The sequence below is a fragment of the Aphidius gifuensis genome, linkage group LG1, assembly GCF_014905175.1.
Source record: "Aphidius gifuensis isolate YNYX2018 linkage group LG1, ASM1490517v1, whole genome shotgun sequence".
In the NCBI taxonomy this organism is placed as follows: Eukaryota; Metazoa; Arthropoda; class Insecta; order Hymenoptera; family Braconidae; genus Aphidius; species Aphidius gifuensis.
In genome coordinates this window covers 7,223,987-7,239,568 of record NC_057788.1, presented here as the reverse complement: position 1 = coordinate 7,239,568, position 15,582 = coordinate 7,223,987, and the positions used below count along the sequence as shown (strand labels likewise).

General features: G+C 25.3%; 4 protein-coding genes across 6 annotated transcripts in view; 3 read left to right on the top strand and 1 right to left on the bottom strand.

Annotated features, from left to right (window-relative positions):
• Positions 1-3,261: 3,261 nt before the first annotated feature.
• On the top strand, positions 3,262-4,419 carry LOC122847461 (40S ribosomal protein S5). Its single transcript, XM_044145177.1, has 3 exons — positions 3,262-3,353; positions 3,601-3,984; positions 4,088-4,419. Exons 2-3 carry the CDS (start codon positions 3,607-3,609, stop codon positions 4,370-4,372), a joined length of 663 nt encoding a protein of 220 aa, XP_044001112.1. The 5' UTR covers positions 3,262-3,353; positions 3,601-3,606; the 3' UTR covers positions 4,373-4,419.
• A 1,049-nt stretch (positions 4,420-5,468) lies between these two features.
• On the bottom strand, positions 5,469-6,094 carry LOC122847911 (probable ATP-dependent RNA helicase DDX27). Its single transcript, XM_044145768.1, has 3 exons — positions 6,061-6,094; positions 5,697-5,810; positions 5,469-5,647 (listed from the first exon to the last, which is right to left on the bottom strand). Exons 1-3 carry the CDS (start codon positions 6,092-6,094, stop codon positions 5,469-5,471), a joined length of 327 nt encoding a protein of 108 aa, XP_044001703.1.
• Positions 6,095-6,555: 461 nt separating this feature from the next.
• The window catches only part of LOC122847443 (putative uncharacterized protein DDB_G0282133), a 55,004-nt gene continuing 45,977 nt past the window's right edge, over positions 6,556-15,582 (top strand). Inside the window, exons 1-2 of one of the 3 annotated variants that reach the window (XM_044145126.1) lie at positions 6,556-6,633; positions 7,501-7,576. The gene's annotated coding sequence lies outside the window, so the exon portion shown is untranslated. Of the gene's footprint in view, positions 6,634-7,500; positions 7,577-9,537; positions 10,206-15,582 lie in introns of those variants that run through there. The other 2 variants (XM_044145125.1, XM_044145127.1) reach the window with 2 other exon arrangements.
• Positions 6,728-8,643, top strand: LOC122847910 (NADH dehydrogenase [ubiquinone] 1 alpha subcomplex subunit 5). The gene is made up of 4 exons (XM_044145767.1): positions 6,728-6,732; positions 7,501-7,576; positions 8,237-8,398; positions 8,473-8,643. The coding sequence occupies exons 1-4, from the start codon at positions 6,728-6,730 to the stop codon at positions 8,641-8,643; spliced, it is 414 nt and encodes a 137-aa protein (XP_044001702.1).

The window sequence follows — 15,582 nt, the reverse complement described above, 5'->3', positions numbered from 1 at the left end:
TACGACGACTTTATGTGACTACGTCGACGTCAATAATTGTCGTGGCGCCAACATCAAAGGACAATCTCTTATCTTCCAGTCATTATTCGCAGAATGTCTTTATTTTTTCTCATCATCATCATCATCATCCTCGTCATCATCATGACATAATTTAAATAATTTATTTTTCTTTTTTTTTATTCACAAATATTATTGTATATAAATATTGAAATAAATATTGAATGTTTGAACAGAGTTCATTTATCCAACTGAACAAACGAAAATTCAATTCATATCAAGTCCAGATGTTAGCTATTTTTATTTTATACATCATGATAAAGATCATTTTCAAAAGACTCAATATTATTTAATAAGCATAAGGATAAAAAGTTCTATCGTACTGTTAAAATAACAAGTTTTGAAATAATATAAAATTGCTTTCTTTTGTAAAAGAAAAATTTAATGGAAATATATATATAAAAAAAAATGAAAAAGTTTGTGTAAAAGTTGAAAGCTTGTTCAAACGAAATTCTCTGACGTAAAAACGAGATAAAAAAAAAAAAAAAAGTCGACAAATAGAGGAAAAAAAAAAAAACAAAGTAAAAAAAGAAAAAAAAAAAAAAGTTTTGGGTCGTTTATGGATTGAATCGGATATTGGGCTTGGGTTGCCAACAGCAAATGAAAAAAAAAATTAAAGTGAGATAGAAATAAATAAAATGAGAAAACGACAAATTCATCCCCTAAAAACTACAGTGCTTTTGAACAAATTAGTCGGTAAATATTACTGATTTAACTCGTGGCAAGTTTACAAAGGACATTTCTACACAATATATATAATTGTTGTTTCCCAACTTGAATATTCTCTGATAAGTTATCCAAAACATTTTCCCTCTCTCTTTATATACACACCCCAAAAAACTACCCCAACGACTAAGCATTATTTTCATATAATTTTTTTATTATATTGATTTTCAAAACATAAAAATATAAATCATATAAAAAAAAAAAAAGAGAAAAACTAAATAACAATCTTAACAATATAAAAAAAAAATCAGCTAGTTCTATTTCTTCATTTTTTACCCTCCATCACTGAAGCGAATCGTGTCGGTGAAACATGACAATAATGCTATATGAGGCTACAAGCCACAGAATATATAAATGTAACATTGGCTCGATGTTGTTCCCTCAAACTAGCACTGTCCTTGTTTACATCATAGTTTATATTGAATAAAATAAACAAGAACAAATATATTATACATTATTCAATAGTGTATAAGAGTGAGATAGATATTATTCAAAGGAAACTACATCAGTGTATAACGATTCACATTTCATCAAAATTAATTGAATGGAAAGAGACGAGTGTCCAGACAAATATACAATAAACAAATGGTCAAACAATATTTTCATATTGTCTGTATTTTTATTATAATTATGATAATAATTATTTCAAATTTTATATACAATAAAATAATCAAACAATAAACAAAAGAATCAAAATTAAAAAAATATATATACACAATTAATTAGATAATCGCTTGAGCATGAAAGTGGCAATTAATTTATATACACTCACGCAAACACACACACACTTACAATATTTTTATTGCAATTAAAAAAATACTTTTTTTTTTTTTAATTATTGTATTGTATAAAAACACACATAGGATGAATATTTATTTTTGAAAATCATGATTTGATTATAAATGAAAAATAATATGCAAATTATTAATAGAAATGATTATCAGATTGATAAATAATTACGTGTTAATTATATTGTAAATGAAAAATAATAATAATTGAATAAATAAATAAATGATTAAGTAAGATAAATAAAAAAAAAAAATTATTGACCATGCAAGTAGTAAAGGTTGTACTCCAATTTTTTTTTTTTTTCTTTTTCCTCATTACTCATGATAATATGAAAAGAAAAAAAAAAAAAAGAAAAAATAGGAGCCCGATATGTTGGTCGTATTTTATTAAGTCATCTTTTATTATTGTATTACTATTATATAGCATTATTATTGTTATATTTATTCATCACCTGGCTTGTGCACCGCTAATGACCTCGGTGCCGCTCGTGAGAGTGAAAGAAAAAGTAATAAAACTTTTCAAAGAACTTTTTTTTATTTATTTTTTTTTCTTTCTTTCTTTTTATCATATATATATATAGAAGAATATATATATATATTTTTTTTTTCATCTCTGAGCAATGAGGTCGGTGGTGCCAAGACTTTGAAACTCGCCGAATATAATGACCACCGTAAGCGTTACTAATTTTGTTCCGCAATCTTCGTTTTGTATACATGTATTTCTTTAGATACATATATATACAACTTTGATAATGCATCGAACAAAATAATTTATTATTAAAAAAATGAAAAACTTTTTAAAAATGTATATATATTTTTATAGTATTTGAAAAATAATCTTACGTCAGTTTGGAGTGAATAATTTAAAAAGAGTAAAAGTGTAATAGAGGAAGCTTTTTAAAAGAGATAATTTGTTAAGAACTGTGTGGTGAACCTACGTCGGACTGCAGAGCTTAATCTTTCTCAAAGTAATAAAGTGGAAACTGAGATGGCTCGACGATTCGAAACCAAGGGGTCGTAAATTTGCTGTTTTCACTCTGCTCTATTCGTTTCTTTTTTTTTTTATTTTTTTTATTTTTTGTTCATTTATTTTTTACTTTTTCTTTCTGTTTTTTGATGGAAATATTTATCCGGATAATTACGCCTTTTTTTGTCTTTGAGAAAATTTGGATTAGTTTTGCTTTAAAGAAATACAGAATATAAAAGAAACAGGATATATTAACTTGTTTTTTTTTTTTTGAGGGAATTTTAATTCAAGTATTTTTACAAGTTTGAGATCTATTTTGTCCTCTTACTATTTATTTTTTGTAAAGTTAATTCGAAAAAAAAAATAATAATTAGACATTATTCTATTAAATTATATTAATTACAAAATCATAACAATTAATCAACTCATTCCAACTTTTTTTGAAGACCCCAACACACTCTAACGGCACAAACAAATACTATTAATCGTTTAGATAAAATAATGCAATTTTTTTCTCATTCTATTTTAATTAAATTATCATATAATACATATGTTTATTATATATATATTACATATATTTACAAATTAAAATATATACTTGCAAAAAATTATAAATAAATCGTGAATTTTAAAAGTGATAAATTTTAAAAATTGCGCGCCAAATCAAAGTTTATCAAGTGACGATATGTTATCGGTAAAATAAATAAAAAAAAAAATGGCTGACTTGTCGCTTGTGGAATGTGTTTGTCGCTGCTTGTTGTCGCTCATCGACAATGTAACCTCTCTTTCTTTTCTATTTGAAGTCCAACCGAGAAGTAAGTATTTTTTTACTCTCTCATTATTATTTTATAAAAAAACATCATAATTACATAAATATAAGTAAGAATTAAAAAAAAAATAAATAAAAATATTTAATTTATTTATTATGATGTTTTGTAGTGTTTATTTATCAAGTGCAACGAAAAAAAAAAAAAAAAAAACTTGTTCATTAACCTCGTGGCTTTAGTGGTTATGTTGCCCCAGCTAGACGTGTTATTAATTTATAATTTATAATTTTTTTAGATTAAAATGGTGGAAGAAACGTATGAGGCTGCGGTGGTATCCACTGAAAATACCGAAACAATGCCAATGCCAACATTGGCATCATCATCTGAATTACTTGAAATTAAGTTGTTCGGACGTTGGCCCTGTGAGGATGTCACAGTAAGTGACATTTCACTTCAGGATTATATTGCTGTTAAGGAAAAAAATGCTCGTTACTTGCCTCATTCTGCTGGTCGTTATGCTGCTAAACGATTCAGAAAGGCACAATGTCCAATTGTCGAAAGATTGACAAATTCATTGATGATGCATGGTCGTAACAATGGCAAAAAATTAATGGCTGTAAGAATTGTTAAACATTCTTTTGAAATCATCCATTTGTTGACTGGTGAAAACCCACTTCAGGTAAATAAATTATTACATTGATTATTGACATGTAAATATTATTATTTTTCTTTCTTTTTCTTTTACTAACTAATAATATTATTGTTTTTTATTTGTCATATAGGTTTTGGTCACAGCTATTATCAATTCAGGACCACGTGAAGACTCAACACGTATTGGTCGTGCTGGTACTGTTCGTCGTCAAGCTGTTGACGTTTCACCACTTCGTCGTGTCAATCAGGCAATCTGGTTATTATGCACTGGTGCAAGAGAAGCAGCATTCCGTAATATCAAGACAATTGCTGAATGTCTCGCTGATGAGTTGATCAATGCCGCTAAAGGATCATCAAACTCATATGCTATCAAGAAAAAGGATGAACTTGAACGTGTTGCTAAATCTAACCGTTAATCATCTGTCATTCTTAAAAGTAATAAAAAAAAATTTTTCCTTGATAATTGATTTTATTTTATTAATTAGACTATTTCATACTCCTTATTGTTTAATTAACAACAACATAGTAATTTTTTTTAGTATGGTATTTTCTTTTTTTTTTTATAATCTGATTTATTTTTTTAATTTTATGAACACTTGTTCAACACAGAAAGATAGAAAAAAAAAAACAAATTTAATGAAAATATTTTAAAAAACAAATAATTTATTTGAAGAAAAACATAATTAACAAAAACAATGTTTAATATAAAGTTTTTTAAATTGTTGAGGACCTCCAGATTTTCCTCTGGATCTGTCACTCTGTTTACCACTACCTGGTTTACCATTTGGTTTACCACTTAGTTTACCACTTGGTCTATCTCCTGATTTTCCATCAGGTCTACCACCTAACTTGTGTTTTTGTTTCTTATTTTCGCTGAAAAATAAAAGTAAATACATATAAATAAACAAATCCAAGAACTTGTTTGTTTTAGTTGATGGAATTTGCTAAAAGAAATATAACTTACTCATATCTTAATCGTTTAACTCTTTTTGTGCTGGTATCCTTGCTTTTTTTGTTTAGAACCATCCTCTTTGTTCTTCTTGTTGACCTTTTAAATAATGTTTAAATAATTTTATTTGATCTATTATCAAATTTTAGCAATTTCTTTTTCAACTCTTTGCTCTTGTAATACTGCTTCAACATCAGGCTCAACTTATTCAAGTTTTTTTATTATATTTGTCAATGATTTTTTGGTGGCATGATACAATTTTTAACTTGATTTCTAGCTTGTTTAATGGATATCTTTAACAAGTGAACGTTCTTGTTCATCAGCAAGTGATACTGATACACCAGTTTTACCAGCACGTGCTGTTCTACCAACTCTGTGTATGTAATGTTGCATTGTTGCTGGCATTACAAAATTAATAACTGTTTTAACAACAGATATATCTGAACCACATGCAGCAACATCAGTTGTAATTAATACATCAATTTCTTCATTTTTAAATTTTTTTATATTTTCCATTCTTTGTGGTTGTGATAAATTACCATGTAATTCACCAATTTTAACACTCAATAAACCAAGTAATATGTATGATCATGAAATGTACGACATATTGATGCTGCTAAAACTGCCTCACGATCACCCTCACGTTCTTTAATATGACCAATCAATCTACCAGGTGTTGCAATAACAATATCTAGATTTTCAAGTAGCATTGCTTCTTGAACTTGTAAATCAAGACCACCAACTAGCATAGCAATGTGCAACTTGTATTGCAGTTTGATAATCTTGTGTACCAAGTTTACGTGTTGGTACTAATATTAATACTCTTGTTACTGCTGGACTGTTTGATGATAGGTATAACAAACGTTCAAGTATTGGTAACAAGTAGGCTAATGTTTTTCCAGTACCTAAAATATTAATTTTATTTATTAATTAACATTTAGAATACAAATATTAAATATCAACGTACCTGTTGCTGCACAACCAAACAAATATCACGACCCATTAATGCAACTGGTATTGCCGCTGTTTAAATTGGTCTTGGTTTTAGAAAATTTATTGTTGCAATTGCCTTTAACAAGGGTCCTGATTAATTCCTTTGATAAAATGAATGAACATTATTTATATCAACCAATTGTTCACAGACTAATTTTTTACTTTCAGCTTTTTTCTTTTTTCCATGTTGCTTCATGTTCTTGTTTATTTTGTTGACATGACTGGTACTAAAATTAAATTTATTATTATATAACATTATTATTTATTATTTTTTAATAATAAAATAAATTATACATACGTCATTTTCTTTATCAAAATTTTTAGATAAATTCTGAACCTTTTCATCATCAACAATGATTTTTATAACTATCAGTCTTGTCACTAATTTATTACTTTTAAACAATTGATTAATAAATTTTTTGTTTACTTGCTACTGTTTAAATTGTTGTTATTATTAATGTTGATACTATTATTATTGTTGATTTTTTGAATTTGAGCATGCGCAAGAATATCAAGAGTCGCCATCTTGTTGATGGAGCGCCACTAGACGAACTTGCGGGTTGCGGGGGTGTGAATCAGTGTTGTAAGTACTTGAAGTGAGAAGACGCGTTGTTTGTTTGCTCTCTCGCGGTTTACTCGGATTTCTCAGCGTATGCGTGTGTGACTTGTGTTGTGTGTAAATATTTACAAAAGATATGGCTTTTTGTGGTGCTCCTGCTTGTTGTGACTTTTCTGGTACAGTTCATTAATCATTATTCATTTTTATTATTTCATTCATTACAAAAATAAATTTTCAATTAATTATGCGTCATATCTTTTTATCATATTCATGGCGTGCCAAATTTGGCTCGCAAAATGGATGCTTATTTTAGTTGAAAATTTATTTTTTTATAATTTTTTATTATTCATATTTTTTTCGACTTAATTATCATCTCATATCCTTGTTTTTTTTTTACACCGCTATATTGTGTACATGTTATTTTATTTTTAATTTAGGTTGATGATGAAAAATTATAAATCAATTAATTGTTCGAGCCGGAATTTTTTTTTTTTTTTTTTCGGAGTTGCTCACAATTAATTGATTTTGCGTTGTCCATTTTTATTTAACTTTATTTCTTTTTCATGAAATAAATCGTTATTAATTAATATCGGGCATATTATTCGTTCGATATTTCAATAAATATTTGTGTCTAAATATTTTTCGTAATATTATTATTATTATATTTATCTCCACCGAAAACGGAGTCTTTTTGTTGCCATCTTTTTTTAATAGGTAGAGACACCATATTGGTTTAATCCGCCATCTTCGGTCAAAAAGCGCGCGTTTTTTTCGACCAATTCAAATTCCATTTCAATCTTCTTTTGGATTACACTTTATAAATTCAACAATAATTATTTATTTTTAAATTTAATATTAATTACAACATTTATAAAATAAAATGATCTTTTTTGAATAATTATATTCATCATTTTAACTGGATTTTTACATAAAAACAATTTTTTAAAATTATTATTACTCCTTATATTTGTTTTTAATTAATTGAAACTATGACAAAATAAACAAATAACTAATATTATTTTGTATTTTAATTTATGTTACAGATTTTATCAATGTGTCTGCTTGGAAACACCTGAATGCCTTGATAATTCTGCTGCTGCTGCAGAGGTTGCTGATGAGGTGAGTGCTACATATAAAATTGCTAATAATTAATAAATTAATATAACAAATATTTTTTTAAAAATTTAACTCAATGAGCAAGTTAATTCTGAATTTTACTCCGTTTTAATATTTTTTATTTGTATACTGCTGCTTTGAGCGCAATACAAAATAAATAAAATAAATAATTTGTCATTGCGTCTTGATAATAAAAACCACGTATAATAAATCGGTTATTTAAAATTTTAGTGCAAGTTAATTATACATTATTTAATATTTTTTTGTCAAGGTAAGTAATTATTAAATTTTCAATTATTTATTTAAAAATTAAAATCATTATGATGACAATAATCGGTAGTGTAGTCGTTTATTTTGTCAACAGTGATAAAACAGTGATTTAAAGATCAGTACAGACTCAGTGTTGAAAATTTTGTCTGTTGTTGTTTGTTGTTGTTCTGATTATCCTGACAACAATATTTAATTTGTTGGACAATATCAACAATGGCTAGTGCTGCAAAACATGTAAATATTTATCCAATTATTTTATTAATATTATCCTGATATATTTTATAGTGTTACACAAGTTACATAACATTAACACAAGCTACAAAGTTTTTATAACCTAACTTTATATTTGAGTTGACATTATTAATATAAATAAATATTTATCAATTATTACAGTCAACATTGTTAACTGGATTAGCTGTTTCTAAACTTCCTCGTCGTACACTTGGAAATTTATATGCTAAAATTCTTCGTTCATTGGAAAAATGTCCAGCTGAATCAGCCTACAGAAAAAATGTTGAATCAATTGTCAAAGAACGAGCTGCAATAGTTAAATCTGTAAGTTAAATTTTATTTTTTTGTTTACTCATTTTCACATAATATTAATTTAAAAAATATAATATCCAATTTAGACTGAAGATGTTGCAAAAATTGAGAATAAAATTGGATGTGGTCAAGTTGAAGAATTGATCCTTCAGGCTGAAAATGAATTACTTCTTACTCGTCGAATGATCAACTGGAAGCCTTGGGAAGCAACAATTCAACCACCCAAGCACCAATGGGTTTGGCCACCACACAAATAATTATATTATCTAAATCCTAGTCCATTAGATAAAAATCATTATTCAAATTTAAAATAAAATACACTCCAATCTTGTGTCTAAAACAAAAAAAAAGGATTATTTGATTTTATAAAATTACAAAAGTTATTTCAAACAAAACAATGTGCTTTGATGTGTTTATTTAACAAAAAAAAAATACATAAAACATTGCCATCAAGAAAATAATGAAATGAATATATCACTTTATTTTTTTTAACTTGTCATCATCAAATGAAGATTCTCTTTTATAAATAAAATACCCTTACTGTCGGCAGTGCATATTTAAAAATAATAACAACTAATATTTAAAAGACAAAAAAAAAAAATGATAATTGTAGAAAGTGAATAAGAATGATTAGGTTCATGTTTGATTCGCATCGTTAAATCGGCGGGATACTTAAATAATTCAGTATTACAATGATGTTGAACACTTGTCCAGCCGCTGGCTGACGTTTATTTTATTACAGCATTATTATCAAAATACCATATGCTATGTATATACATATTTTTGTCTTGTTCAAGACTTTGTGGTATAATCTAGACATACTCGAACAATATACACATTTAATATCAGAATTTTATTCAACAATATAAAACTAGTTTTTCAAAGATTACATCTCAACCTGGGGGGTCAAATTAAAATTATAAATTCTTTATTAAATTTAAAATATATAATTTCCATTCGATTTTTTTCTCAACAATTAATAATTAATTAATTGGTCGATATTTTATCTGAAATATTTTTAAAACTATTCGTCAATAAAATGCCTTATAATAGCTATTTTTTCAAAAATTCATTAATAACAAAATAACTATTTGTTTATTTAAAAAATTTACATTATGTTTCGAAATTAATTGTATGTAAATTTTTTTAATTATATCTATTTAATTCTAATTTTTTTTAATTCATCATATTGTCATACTTTGATGCAACTTGGTGACACTGATGTACCAGATGAAAAAAAATACATTTTTATAGTTTGACGTATAAAATATGATAGTAAAGTATGATAGAAAAATAGTAAACTATGAAATCATCATTTGTCGAAGGTGGGGTATTATTGTGAGTGGAAAAAAAAAGGAGTATAACGTAGTTTATGTGGGGGGAAAAAATAAAATGATCAACGATCGCAATTCCGTGTTTAAGAGAAGGCATGGGGGTCCGCAGTTGGCACCAGTTGGCACTCGTGGGCACTTGCCTTCGAGACACAGTCTATGCCACACCGCGTGCATTCACCTATTCTCGATATAATGTAAACAAACTTGCATCCGCGTGTTTTTATCAAAACGCCAAGTGGCTTGAATTTTTTTTTTTTTTTTTTTAATTTCTTCTCGTTCAATTTGTTTATAATTTTTTAATGTAAATTTATTATTTTTTTTTTACATTAATATTGTTTATGTGTTATTGTGCTTTGTGTTGTATTAATTAACAGTCAATAATTTTAATGACAAAACTATTGAGTTATAAAAACATAAAAATTTAATAACATTTTTTCGGATTAAAAAAAAGAAATAATAAAAATATCAACTACAAACGATCAAAGGTAAATTTAATCAAGTGTACTTTACATAGTGATTTTTTTTTTTTTCATTTATTTATTTATTTTTTTTTTATGTAGAACAAAGAAATTAAAAAAAAAAAAAAGATCAGGAACCATGCACCTTGTCGAATGAGTTATCGAGTATTGTGTGAGATGTTTTTTTTTTTTTTTTTATATATATATTTTCTTCAAGTTCATTCCGTGAAATTAAAATGAACAAATTGATTATTGTTTATCGTGTCAGTTTTTTTTTTGTTTTTGTTGTTTTTTATTTATTTATATAATTTTTCCAAGTGCAATTACTCAGAGGGCTCATTGGACTTGGACTTGAACAATCGACAAATGTATATTGCTGATTTTTTTTATTTGTTATATATTTTTTCTGCATACCGTAAGAGAAATAAGAGAGAATATATATTTTCTTATTTGTTTTTATTATAAATCTTGTTTAGTTGTTGTGTGTTGGATTGAAATATTGGTAGACGCCGTGGGAAAGAGATCACTGGCACGCCAAAGGCATGATTATCTGTAGTGTTGATTTTTGTATTTTTTATATATAATATATTTTTATTATTATTCTTTGAATCAGCATCCCGACATACACATTATTGACATCAACCAAGAAAGAATTGCTTTACTTGAAGCATCAATTTTTTTCAATAAAAAAAAATTGGCACTCGTATTTTTTGCAAAACAATTTACTCGAATTTTCAAAGGACATATTATTTTCTTTATAATAAAAAATGGTCATACTATTTTTATTTTTAAATAGATAATTTATTTCAATATCAACATATATACTTTAAATTTTTTTTTACCTTCCGGAGGTTGTTATTATCCTATACCGCGTAATTTTATAGCTAGTATTTTTTGATATATAAATAATGACTTTCACTTGCATTTGAATTTGTTATTACGAAACAATAAATTACAAAATTGCAATAATAATGAGAAAGTGTCAATTTATATGGGAAAATAATATTAAAAAAATATAAAATTAATTTTTTTTTAATTTTAATAATCAGGGGTTGTAGTCGTGTTTAGTCGGACATCAGTGATTTGACACTTTGGCCATATAAATAGTCAGCCAATTCTAAAATTGCAATTAATTTAAAAATAATTCTACAGTCTTAAAATTATATCTATTAATTGATTTATTTATTTATAATTTCAATTAATAATTAGCCTATTTTTATCAAACAAAAAAAAAGACATAATTTTGTTTTTTAAAATTTATTTTTATAATTATTTAATAATGCTTGACGAAAGCTATTCTTTTTACAACAATAGTATTTTAAAAAATTTCAATTATATTTTCAATATAATAATTTAAAATTGTGTTAAGAAATTCTTTTTTTACAAATAATATAAAAACACCTTCAATATACTAGATACAACATGACTAATATATTTTGCGTGATCTTGTTATATTCATCTTGTGCATTCTCATTGCTTTTTGCACTTTAAAATAATATATATTTACTTGCATACATAGGATGCGTGAATATATATCTAACAACCAGCGGCTGTCCACCTTGGCTTCCTTCTCTTTGATTCTACATATATATATAAATTCAAATGCCATTTAACGTAAGGCTCGTTAAGACTTGACGATGATTAACGTAAATACATTTATAACGACACCGCCTTCATATAAAATTATATATGAATTTTTTTGATGACTTTTAAAACATGACATCCCCTCCAAACATGTCATTTCATTTTTTATCATGTGCACAAATGATCTTGACTTGATTTCACATATATATTTCGATTTTTCTCATTGACTAAATTTTTTTAGTTTATATTCTCACACAAATGAATCAACCTCTTATACCTCATTCCTAATTATTTATTATCTGTATTTTCACACTATTGTAGTATAAAGCTATATTTTTTTTCACTTTGACGAAAAAGCATATTTTTTTTATTTCACAACAAATACTATTTATGATGGAAAGTTTTTATATATATAAATTTTAACATATATTTATTTAATTTACTTACGAAAAATTATATATGTGGGTCATTGAAATTATTTTTTTATTTAAGTCTTGTTGACACTTTTATTAAGGTCAAAAATAAACAAACAAATTGTCGATTTTATTCATTACCATATTTAGATAATCAATGATAGATTTTTTTTTTTTTTTTCTTAAATTATAAACAGTGATATATTAGTTAAAAGTAGAAAAAGATTAAAAAAAAAAAACATGATATATATTTATAAATTATTTACGATAGTGATAAGATTTCATGTGTGTATCTATTTTAGAAAATCAACACTTTCCAACCTTTCATAGCATGTTAAACGGAAAGCTGGTCAGCCGATCTAATTTCACGATTTAAAAAAATTATAACAAACAATTAAGATAGATAGTGATAATGTTGAATGTTTGATTTTTCTTTTTTTTTTAATCGACAATGTTACTACTATGTTTGCATGCAATGCATCCATTATTTGTTAAATTCAATTTATTTGTTATTTATGAATTTTCATTTTCTCATTTAATTTGCAAATGCATGTTTTTTTGGAGCATTAAAAAGCCATGCTACACGCCCTATTTGCACTCGATCTCTTTAAACATGTTTCTCTAATACACACCAATAATAATAACAATAAAAAAATGAATTAAAAAAAATAAATTACATTAGTGATTAATGTCTCGACCCGTATATATTTGTCAGTCAGTCACTCGTTCGTTTTTTAATTTGTTATTTCAAAGTGAAATTGTCACGTTATATTTAAAAAAAGAAAAAAAAAAAGTTGAATGAAATTTTAGTATATTGTTATTATCATAAAGAGATAATATATAATTTCAAGAAGAGAAAGAAAATTAAATTTAAAAAACTAATATTACAGGTATTGTAGCGACAAGTTGTGTGAGGGAGTCTCTCTTTTATATATGGTATTCTCGATTTCTCGGGCTTTTTTTTTTTTTTTTCTTTTTTTGTACCATATAGAGAAACGCTTGACTTCACATGACTATGGTTGTTGATGATGCCTCGTCATCTGATATAAACGTCAATGAGCATATACTTCAACAACATTTCAATTAATTTCTAATAAAATTATTATCCAGAAAAAAGAAAAGATTTTCTTTTTAAATTATATTAAAACCTTCGAGTACGACATGAATTTTTGCGATTTATATATTTGATAATACTGATAATTTATCAATAAAATTTATATTTTTATAAAATTTAGTTAACAAAATAGTCAAGTTATTTAGAACGCGCATTTGAAGACTATTTTTTTCGCTTTTTTTTTTGTAAATTGTGAAATTGAATGTAAAAAAGAAAAAAAAAAAAAAAAGTAAACCTGTTAAATTGGTGACACTTAAAAAGTCTCGATCGATGGATCAGTTTCTCTCTCTGTATTTTAGCTTTTATATATTATTGGCAAACAAGCCAAGGTATTGATCGTCGTGACTATAAATTTCGAAACTAAAATTGCAATCTTTATTTTATATTTTTTTATTTACATTATATTCTGTATATAATTTTGTCTCTTGCTCTCACGCTTTGGTATTTAGTTATATACAAAGTCGAGTTATATAGTGGCTCGTTATATAGGGTTTTCTCATTTTATTCAAGACGTACAAATGTCTGTATAGTTGTTGTATTACTCGCGCGCAAAGTTGGATTACGTACATTCCAACTTACCGTATGCGTAGATAAATCGATCGTGTGCTAGATGCAATTCAATAATTTTTATTTAAAACCCTTAAGAAAATGAGTTTAAACAAAGTTTCTATAAGAGTAAATGAGATAGATTGTGTTGTTGTATATATAAGGACACGCACAATTTAAATGATACAAGTGTAGGAACCTTTTACAAACCGACAACAAGAAATATATTATCCTTATTTTTTTATGTGCATTGCATATTCACTGGTAATTAACGATTTTCATTATTTATAAACGCATATATACAATAACCATTAACCTATTAATTATTGTCTCATCTATAAATATTATTATTAACTATTTTTTTTTATTACATTTTATTTTTAAACTTGTGGGTTAATGAATAATTATTAAAAATAATAAATTCATATATAAAAATAATGAGTTAATAATTATTAGTTAATTTATAGTTCATTAAGATAATTTTTTTTTCCAATTTAAAAACAATTTACAACTGATAACGATAACCACACAAATTTCATCGAGTATTACCAAGTCGTTTTTTACTTTAAATAATGAGATTACTTTTCTTTTTTTTTTCAATTTTATGATTTATTGATATACGACACATTAATTTAACGATTTATGATAAGAAAAATTAAACTTTGTACTAATATTACGTAAACTTGGGCTCACGATAATCGATAAACGATCAGTTCTATATCGTTTATGAGTCATTCAGAAGCCAAACAATTTTTTTTTTTTTTTAATATCAATTTTCTTAAAAATTGTTGAAGCTATACTTTAGTGTCATGTCCACTTATGGTGTTTCTATCATTATTATTATCATTACTAAATTTAATTAATTATACGTATTATTAATTTTAGATATATTTTCCATTCAACTGCATTTTTTAATTACAGTCTATCGTAAATTATTCAATTGAAAAATAAAAAAAGAAAGTATAACAAGTAGTTTTATATATTTTAAAATTCATTCAAAATTTTCTAAATACTGTCTAAATTTTAAAATATAATTTAACTATTTTTTTTTCGCACTAAATTATTTTAAATATATTTTTTTTTTACATTCAAAATTACTTTTTAAATACTACCGGTTAAATATATAATTAAAATATAAATTTACTATTAATTATATTACACACTCAATTATAATAAAATGATAATATTTATAATCACAAATAATTATATAAATCAATGAAACTATAATGATTGATGGAAAAAATTAAAAATTTCACCGGATGAATATAAATATTTGAAATAATTTTTTTTTTCCATCAGCATATATTTATACCTATAAGGGTACAATATAAAATGAGTGAAATGTTATTGACTTGTTACACGCACATATTTATACTACCAACTATATATGCACGCATTCTCACGCAAAAATATCTCAATATGGTTTTCTATAATATATATTTAGCATAACTCAATAACCCCCGTTATTTTCGCACGATTAAATTTTTTATTTTCATACCTATGTTTGACAAGAAAATTAGTAAATTTCTTTTTAAATTAATAAAAAAAAATTAATACATATTAAATATAAAATGACATGTTTATTTATTTTTAATTTTTGCATATATACCATATGTAAAATAATAAAATATGCGGATATATATATGTAAAATTTATTATTACAGTTTGTGGAATTTTTTTCGTTTTTTTGCATAAATATAAATAGGTAATAAATGAATAAATAAATGTTAGTGAAGATGGTATATAT

What these genes read in the sequence shown, in the direction of transcription:
- LOC122847461 (XM_044145177.1), top strand. Translation starts at nt 3,607, where the DNA reads ATGGTGGAAGAAACGTATGAGGCTGCGGTGGTATCCACTGAAAATACC. An exon ending in CTGGTGAAAACCCACTTCAG is followed by an intron (nt 3,985 to 4,087) that starts GTAAATAAATTA and finishes TTTGTCATATAG; the next exon opens with GTTTTGGTCACAGCTATTAT.
- LOC122847910 (XM_044145767.1), top strand. An exon ending in CTGCAGAGGTTGCTGATGAG is followed by an intron (nt 7,577 to 8,236) that starts GTGAGTGCTACA and finishes CAATTATTACAG; the next exon opens with TCAACATTGTTAACTGGATT. An exon ending in GAGCTGCAATAGTTAAATCT is followed by an intron (nt 8,399 to 8,472) that starts GTAAGTTAAATT and finishes TATCCAATTTAG; the next exon opens with ACTGAAGATGTTGCAAAAAT.
- LOC122847911 (XM_044145768.1), bottom strand. Translation starts at nt 6,094, where the DNA reads ATGAAGCAACATGGAAAAAAGAAAAAAGCTGAAA. An exon ending in AAAAAAGAAAAAAGCTGAAA is followed by an intron (nt 5,811 to 6,060) that starts GTAAAAAATTAG and finishes TTAATATTTTAG; the next exon opens with GTACTGGAAAAACATTAGCC. An exon ending in AGTACCAACACGTAAACTTG is followed by an intron (nt 5,648 to 5,696) that starts GTACACAAGATT and finishes TTGCTATGCTAG; the next exon opens with TTGGTGGTCTTGATTTACAA.